The sequence below is a fragment of the Perca flavescens genome, chromosome 6 (assembly GCF_004354835.1).
Source record: "Perca flavescens isolate YP-PL-M2 chromosome 6, PFLA_1.0, whole genome shotgun sequence".
Lineage (NCBI taxonomy): Eukaryota > Metazoa > Chordata > Actinopteri > Perciformes > Percidae > Perca > Perca flavescens.
This window is the reverse complement of record NC_041336.1, coordinates 10115675-10124919: the sequence shown is the minus strand read 5'-3', so window position 1 is coordinate 10124919 and position 9245 is coordinate 10115675. Positions and strand designations below refer to the sequence as shown.

Below are 9245 nucleotides of genomic sequence, written 5' to 3'. Positions count from 1 at the left end.
TTGGTATTTAATCTTTTCAAAGGCCACAGACAGACACATGACTAATCATTTTAATATTCAGAACCATGACATTTATATACAAATAGGAGTCAAGGTAAGGCAATCAATGTATTTGGTTATGATTTAAATATATAAACTTTCACATGGCTTAAACATCAAAAATTACACTCGGCTGAGTTGCAACAAAATAAATTCACAATCAATACTTTATAAGGAGTCAAATAATTATGAGGTTCTATATTGTTTTTGTGATTTTTAGATTAAGGCGTTTACTCTGATATATATTCATTTTATGCAGCATTGTAGTCAAAATCCGTATAACATGAATGTATTTTCATGATTATCCCAACTTTCCAGTTAGTTTGGCTCTGAAAACAATTCACTGAAAGCTGCATATATTTCCCATTTAAAGCCAATAACTGAGATAAACGAATCCAAATGATAAAAATACATTGATTAAAAATCTCACATTAATATAAAAGCATTGTTCATTCAATCACACTTTTACTGGATAACATAAAACAAGACATGCAACATGCAGTAATAAATGAATGATAAGTGTATTTTTCTGGAATCTATTCAGAAGGGGTAAACAAATACATTATGTTGCGAACTAATTTAAAAGCATAAATAATTAATGGGAAAGCTCTCTGCTGTTCAAATGTGGTGTGAAAGTTGCCAATAATTCTGGTCAGTGCTTAGTGTTGAATATATCAACATTTACTGTATTTTGTAAACACATGAGCTATTGCACTGTGATCTTTGATGCTCATCTTTCCGCTGTTATTGTAGTTTCCCCTGTGTGCAGTCTTTAGTAATGAGAATCAGAAATAAAGCCTGAATGCTTCTAGAGAATACAGATTTTCAAGGCAGCTCAATGTCAAAGGCTTCTTGTTCCAAAGTCATACTGAGGTATCCAATGCTAAACATTAAAGGTCCCATGGCATGAAAATTTCTTTCTTTCTTTCTTTCTTTCTTTCTTTCTAGTTTTTTAACATTAATATGCGTTCCCCCATCCTGCCTATGGTCCCCCAGTGGCTAGAAATGGCGATAGGTGTAAACCGAGCCCTGCTCTGCCTTTTTTGAAAATTAAAGCTCAAAGGCTCCTTATGAGGTCATCATGGCTTTCAAACGAGCAAAGTGGAAATTGGTCAAGGCCCCACCCCCACCCCCACCCTCCACCTCAATAGCTACAGACACCGAAATGGCACATACTAAGGAAAGCTCATTGTGGGACTGGCTCTAGTGGCTGTAATTCTGCACCAAGGCTGAATTTCGGGAAAGAGACTTCAGATACAGTATTAGGGACCACTAAGGTCTATATAAAAGCATCCAAAGAGCACCATGTCATGGGACCTTTTTAAATATTTAACCCAAGTGAAAGAGCCAACAGGATTAATATGGTTGTCTTGTAAAGGTTTCTTTTCTTTCACAATGAAAAGAACGAGAGCTCGTAGTTGTTAGTGGGACACTTTAAAGCAGCGTAATTTGTAGAGGAAAAAAATCTGATCAGTTTCTTGTAATAAGAACATTTCTCTTGCCATAACAAGATACTGTATGTCTCGTATAATGAGATACGTAACTGATATGAAATGTTATTACAATGAACAAGCCTTTTTGTTGACTAAGTTTAGTTGTTATAACATTTCAAAGTATCTTTATAATATATCATAGTACAGTGTGTCATAATCAGGGACCTTTACTGTATATATTGTTATAACAAGAAAAAGATCCAACTATTGATTATTTTAATTATGATAATTACCTGTTTTGTCTGAGATTAAGTGACAATGCCCTTTCTAATTATTTTATATTATAATATATTTTCGGACCAACAGTTCAGAAACCAAAACTATTCAGTTTACTTCCACATATGATAATGAAATTAGCAAATCCTCACAAATATTTGGCATTTTTTGCCTGAAGAATTTTCACAATATTTGTTTCAGCTCTATATCTACCTGAAGTCTTAAGACAATTTTTTTTTGTGTGTGTGTCGGATCAGATTAGTCTCTGGTCACCGTGGCAGCTATACTCTGCTTTACCCACCAACAAAGATGCCCATTTTAGGTCACCATGACGCTGAGGAAGAACTATGCATTTTGAAGTTCGTGCTCTGTGTCAGTTTTGCCGACCGCATCGGGATTGGAGAGGGGGTCCAAGTCGGCAAACAGGTTGAACCACGCTGAAAGATCTTTGGACATCCCTGCTTTCTCTGTAAAATGAATTAAGAAGGGTAAATGTCACTCAAAGACACTGCTGAAAATACGAACACCTCCCTTTTATACGGTAAAAGACTGCATCTGGCTGATAGCAAACATTATGAATGGAAACAACCCACAAATTCTTTAAAGGTGCCAATAAACACAGATGCAGTTGGACACGTCTCTTTGAATCAGTTAGTGTTTTTCTTTTGAAGACTTATCTGTTTTACTCATTTGCCCTGGTCCTACCTTTCACTGCTGGCTTAGAAGGGTTCCGACTGGCTCCAGAGGAGTGCTCCGTTGCCTGGGCGACAGGCTGTGGAATGATCCCGGCCCAATCTGAAAATGGAGACGCAGATTTTTAAATGAATTGACTGGGGACGCTTAATGTGCCGAAGCATGATCCAACAAATAAATCCTCACACTCCTCATACTCACTGCCGATGTGGAAGAATGTTGTGTAATAGACACACAAACGGCAATAAACAAAACAATTATAATGGCAAAATCACATCTGACATTATCAGTGGTTTATTACATACAGGGCCAGAAGTTGCAATTACAAGTTTGAGGTCTTTCGGGCAAATTTATTTAGCTTTTATCCCTTTTGTGTCTCCACAAAATGCAGTATTTAGCAACACTAAACACCACCAGGGAAGACACTGGAATGTGCTGTTGATTTAGACTTATTGTAACAAACAATCTGCTCCGAAATCAAACAAATGGGTCCAGCTGGCTTAAAGGACCAAATAACTCTTTGAATCCTCTGGGTATTTTAGAACATTATGGTATTTCAGTTCCAGCATCCTCTACTACCAATTTTTGAATGAATAAAACCTTTTCTTTCTTTTTTAATGTGAAAATCCTTCAGAAATGTTTTCAATTGTTTTAGTTTAAAAGCTTTGAGTGTAACTGCAGCTTCAGGTCTTGTTGGATACATCTGAATGTGCCTGACTCATGAGGATCTGGTGGTTTTCCTTCTCGAAGATTTGTTATAGTTTTGTTTTACATTCTTGGTTTCAAGCCATTTTACTTTTGATCCGGCTGTTTGGGCCGTATGATTTATATTTTTTATTTACTCTGAGCCAGATTCTTTTCAGGATTTGCCTGTTTTGGTCTCCAATCTTTAGGTTAAATGGAGGTTGTGAGCGTTGGTCTCTACTGCCCATGTGATGCTTCTTGCATGAGTGACTTCTTTGACTACTCCGCCATATCACCAAAATCTGAGAAGTGCTACACCTACGCTATTCTTCCTGCAAGATCTTTGATAACAGCCCAAAACCTCTGGTCCTTAAGTTCTCAAGATCAGCCTCTTGAACAAGGTTCTTCCTGTCCAGTACCCCAGATTAGTTTAATGAACTGTTCTTAAAGTCTGCATCACTTTCTCCATTTAATATATAGTGGTTTAGCAACAGCAAAATTAATTTGAATGTAAATCGCTAGGTGCAAGACAAGTTTTGAGAGCACATAGGTAGAAGTGTTAAATTAGTTTTCAGTAAACACCTTATGTTTTCCTTGCATGCTGCCAAAAGTGATTTTGCACTTTAAACTACTACACTACTTGCAGTCCTTGCCCGTGTGCGCTCCTTCATGCACTTACAGAATGATTACAGCTTGAATTGGCTTTATGCTCATTCAGTGATTTTAAAATCGTTCTATACTTTTACCAAGTTCTGTGCATTTAGGCAGTCCTGATTGAATTCTGTTGACAATTCCTGGGACTACCTATTGTGATTGTTTCTGCTCTGTGGTCCTGCAATTTGGACTTGAAGCTTTGATACCAATTCAATTAAAGCAGGTTGAATATGATTTGACAACTTTTTTTTTTTTTTAAAGGCAGAGCGTGCTTTGTTGACCAGCTGGATTCTTAGCTTCCCTTTCAAATCTAATCACATCTTGCCTGCCTCAGATCCCATACACCGTATGCTTTTCCTCAACCTGTTCTCATTCATTGGAGTTATCCTCTAGACTTAATTCTTTTTCGTATTGATGCTATGCTCTGACTCTGAACCATGCAGGAATTATAGTTCACTGTCACACTCATTCTAAACCACTAGCTTAATTCGATTCAAATTAGTGTCAGACCTGTTATGCTGCACTGAAATGTCAGCTTCGTGATTTCACCCAGGAAATGCATACTGTAGGGTTTCACGTCTGTTATAGCTTCATAGCGAGGCTACTCTCAACCCTTCAAGTTGTAAACCAACAAAACCAGACGGGCTGCAGTAGTTGGCAATTACCTACGGGTAAGCAAATCTAAATTCCATGTTATTATAGCCTTCTTTCTATTACATTGACAGACATGGGTTTGATAAAGCCACTTTTCTCCCTGTGTGGAAATAATTGGCTACATTGGGGAAAAGCAGCAATTTCTTTTGCATTTGTTAATGCACTTATTCATGGAAAAACAATGGAACTTATTTAGTTTTCAAGCATATTGCTTTCTCCTAAGTACTTCATTAAATAAGGATATTGGTGGCTAAAAGTTTAGGCAGAAGAGAATGGTGGAAACCTCGTCTCATTTTGATACAAAAAGCTTAATCTTGCACCTATATGTACAACTTATAGGTTTATGGTTTACTCTTGTCTGGCTCACCAACGTGATATCATGACTTCGCGTAGACATACACGACACTTTCCAAGTACGCCAAGTGGCGTGTTATCTGTACGCATTTTGAGCTATCCGCGTGTATGTCTACCGCTGTACACTGCGGACGGCAGTCTGCAACGTACAGACAAACATACACGCCACGTGGCACTTTCTAAAGCCATGTGGCGTGTTATCGCGGGTTTAGGAAAAGAAGAAACGGAGAAACAGTTGGGATTAGGAAAAGAACAGGGTTGGGTTCAGGATAACAACAAACATGGAAAGGAAGCATCACATGCGGGAAGCGATCCACCCTCGCCTGGGTGAATGTCTTGTCTGATGATCTGTGTTTTAACCATCCTCCACCCCAACCAACCTCCCTGCACGGATTTTTGCCCTTTCATACTACTCGCTACAGCGTCAATTCACACGCAATCGCAAGGTAATGTAAGTCAACGGAGGCCACACGGCATTGATAAACGTGCTAAAAAACGAGTATGCCAATAATGGCATACGAATTGGCGTGTCATTCATACACAACTTCATGAGATCAGTCTGGGCTCACACAAGGACAAATTCACACACAGTAGTATGTTCAGACCTGAGAGGGAAGAATGCAGATTATTTGTGCTCTGGTCCAACAGTTGAGATGGTAGAAAGGAGTTTTCCTTTTGCTGGGTCTCCGCTAGTCTGCCTGATGCGGTGGTCGTTCCCTCCTCGGTGTCTCCAAACACATCCTTCCACTCTCGAGAGAAGTCTCCCTCCTCCACAGACATACTGCCCAGGATCTCATTCAGTAAGGCCATGCTCTCCTCTCCCTCTAACTCTGGATAGGCAGAGAGATGATCTCAATTCCCTACAGTGACCAGGCAGGGTGAGCATAGGACTTAAACAATAATGCATAATTATATAATACGATAACGTTACTGATGATTTCTTTTAGCCACTTACATTAGTTTCTCTAACATTTTCTCAAAAATCTGCATTTGTCTTCTGCATTGCTTTGCTTTTGTAAATGGTAGGTATAGGTGTTTAAGGAATCTTGATATTTCTAAATGAACAAGAGCTGAGTCGATTAGCAAAAAAATATTTAGAAACTATTTTGATAACCAATGCCAATGTCAAATTTTAATATTTGCTTTTTTTCTTAGTCTTATATGATTGTAAACTAAATATCTTTGAGTTTTTGACCGTTGGTCAGACAGAGCAAACAATATAAAGATGTCACATTGGGCTCCGGGAACAAATCTTTCACTGTTTTTGTACATTTTATGAACTAAATGTATTCCCATAGGATAAAATAACATTATAATAACATATTGTTTTCTTTTTTACCTTCTCTGGTCTTATCACTGGTGCTTTCATTTACTAGTGAGATGAGTCTGTAGATATGGCAAACGGAAGATCAGTTTAACATTTTAAACAAAAAGCCCAGACTGGTTCAGTGTTTATAAACATACTCTCATTTTTTACCACTGGCATGCACGTGTTTGGTCTACCTGCATGCAAAAAGCTCAAGATGAGAGAACTCACTGGTCGTCTGTCGTCTCTGCTTTCTTTCCATCTGTGGCATTTGCTTTAATTTTCTTCCTTCCCTTCTTCTTAGCCAGCTTGTCCATGGGGCCTTGTAAGGTCTGAAAGAATAACCAAGTCACTGATTATAGGTATTGGCCCATTCTCAAGATATAGAAGTACTTTGGCAGTGTCTGATTTTAGATCTCATCTGTACAGGTCAAGATGAGCTCTGACCTTAAGTGTGGAGAACTCATAATGCTGACAGCCCTTGAAGCTCTCATGTATTGCAGCCATAGTGTGGGATGTCTTCTCCCAGAAGTGCAGAAGGGTTGTCTGAAACAGCAGAACAAGCAGAGGCCAAATATTCAGCTGGTCACGGATAAAGTTATTCACATCAGTTCATTTTATTCTCGTGTCTCCTCGCGTGGTCTCGCAGTTAAATCTTCATGCAGTGTCTTTGTTCCCTTCATGTTTGTCTTCCTTCTTGGCTTAACCACATGGGGTAGAGCCAATGAAAACACCCTATTTAAGATCAATGGAGTGTATGCAAACAACTAGAATTTGTGGTATACCTGGTATGTGGTTAAAACATGAGAGAGGAGGTTGCAGCGACTGGCTCCCAGCAGGTCAACCTTCTGGCAGACATCATTCTTCAGTTTGTCAAAGCCTGTTTTGGTAGTGCGCACCTGGGCCTGAACCTGAGATATGTAACGGATAAGAAAATGTCCCAACTGAAGATAAGCACCCAGTATTATGTATTGCACAGGTTTGAACAGTGAAAACACAAACACTGGAGTTCACGTTTGTGCAAGTGTAGGCAGAAAAAAAAACATGGTGGGTTCTTAATTTGTACAATATAGTTTGAACCAATGGAACAACATTTGCTGGTGCGTCCTGCCCTCTAGTGGCATTATTTTGGAACAGTCTTTTCCCACTTTGTGCCACTTGTGTGGCCTTAGGTATTGCAAGAAAATCCGGGCTGAAAGGATTAGTCAATTACTCAGTTAGGTGATGATATTTTGAATTCCTTGATAACGACGAGCAGAACATATGAAGACGTCTCCTTGGGGCTCTGGGAGCTTGTGATTGACATTTTCTACAATTTCCTGACATTTTTTCAGACCAAATATTTAATTGAAAAAATAATTGTCAGTAATTAATGATAAAGAACTTGTTGCAGTCCTACAGCAGATAGCTTGTTGGAGCAGACATAATAGATTACCTTTCTCCCACACACTGTTGGCAGGTTTTTGTCATTTCTTCCATTTTTATTTTGCTCTGGCCAGAAAAAAACGTTATATTGATTGATATTGCAAGCTGAGCAATAGCCATTACATTCATTTAACAAAAGTGCAATTCATTGTCAAACTGATGTATTACATATTGTGTACAGGTATATAGACATTTTTCACAGAACACAGGAAAAGCACAGGTGCAAATAATAACATGGAGCACTGAAAAAGGCAAACTACATGTAAAGGAGCTATTATGTTATTAGTTACACCCGTGCTTTCTGTTACGACATGTCAAAATGTCTGCTGTGAAAAGCTTCATTTGTCTGACCTTTTGATTCTGCCTCATGTATTGTGTGACAGACAAACCTTGCGAAATTTCTCCATCTGTTTATGAGTATCTGGATCCAGCTCCTGAGATATGTCCTTCATCCAAAGCAGCGCTCCACGGTATTCGGTCCTGGACTGCTCCATTCGATTCACAGTCAGCCACGTGTCTGAGATCGCTCGATAGCGAAATGTCTCGACCTCCTGGTACAAACGGCACAGAGGGTTCCTCAGAGCCAATCTGTACAGGATGTAGTGTTTAAATGAAGTATTATTATAGTATTATTAATATAGCCTTTTATAGTGCATAATACAGTCTGCTGAATGATTTGAAGTCTCAAAGGAAAATGCTCTTCCAACCCCAGCAGGGCAAAGGGTTGGCAGTGTCTTGCAAAAGAAAATAGTAGCGTCAAGGAAAGGCCCCTGGAAGAATCAGTTTAACCAACTTGTGTTTGTCCCTCTCAGTAAAAAGAAACAAAGCAAACTCTAAACAAAGGGTAAGTAGTAATCTTTAATTTTAAGAAATGCCAGCAGAAACAAAATCACTAGCAGCACACAGAGGCTACCAAACCTGTCTGTCATGTTTGTTTGCAATTATTTGCCAGTATTCTCAGGGTATCACAATAGCTGGAATATGATATTATCATAATTTAACACTTGAGTATTATTAATCATTATGTGTGGTTGTTTTGCCTCATCAATAAACTCAATCCAAGTTCTGTACGAGTGAGTGTGTATCTGCTGTTTAGGAAACTTCTTCTGCAGCTTTAATAAGATTTGTTCAAATCCTGTTGGTGAGACTTTCCTAGCATACCTAACTCTGGGATTATATTCGGACAAATAAGCCACTCCCTAATCCTTTTTGGGATTTTTTATGATAAAGTTGACAGACCTTTACATAAAACTATTTTCCAGTCCAGCTGTAACTTTCTTATGAATTATCTACATGTTTCATGAGGGTGTGGCAAACATATGTCAAACGTGCACTGATGATTTGTATGTTGCCTACCTCTGTTGGGAGGAGAAGCAGAGTGCTTTCCCAGTAGCCTGCATGATCTTTCCAGCCCTGGTTTTATCCTGCGAGCCCTGGGAGCGCAGGAAACGACCCAACTCGTTCTCCTCTTGGGAAAGAACTGCACAGTAGATATGGTAAATATAGTTTTTAATTGAAATATTTCCGATGGGGTTTTATGTTCTGGACATTCTTCTTTATGACAAGTTTATGAAACGCAATGGTTGGATATTTCATGTTTTTGTGTCCACGGTTAATAACTACTCTTATAAATGAGATCTAATATTTACATGCAACTCTAAAACAAAACGTTTAATGGAGTACGGCTTTTTCTGGAATACAAACTTGCATGGAAACCCCCTTTTGTG

General features: G+C 38.7%; 1 protein-coding gene across 3 annotated transcripts in view; it reads right to left on the bottom strand.

The window, feature by feature from the left end:
- Nucleotides 1-1299: 1299 nt before the first annotated feature.
- ica1 (islet cell autoantigen 1) overlaps nt 1300-9245 on the bottom strand; it is a 10498-nt gene continuing 2552 nt past the window's right edge. For 2 of the 3 annotated variants that reach the window (XM_028580708.1, XM_028580709.1), the window contains 9 exons: nt 8875-8998; nt 7908-8106; nt 6879-7004; nt 6541-6639; nt 6325-6425; nt 6127-6173; nt 5393-5617; nt 2454-2543; nt 1300-2215 (listed from right to left, as the gene is read on the bottom strand). In XM_028580708.1, coding sequence (XP_028436509.1) covers nt 2094-2215; nt 2454-2543; nt 5393-5617; nt 6127-6173; nt 6325-6425; nt 6541-6639; nt 6879-7004; nt 7908-8106; nt 8875-8998 — 1133 coding nt within the window. In that variant the 3' untranslated portion in view covers nt 1300-2093. Of the gene's footprint in view, nt 2216-2453; nt 2544-5392; nt 5618-6126; nt 6174-6324; nt 6426-6540; nt 6640-6878; nt 7005-7528; nt 7585-7907; nt 8107-8874; nt 8999-9245 lie in introns of those variants that run through there. The other variant, XM_028580710.1, reaches the window with a different exon arrangement.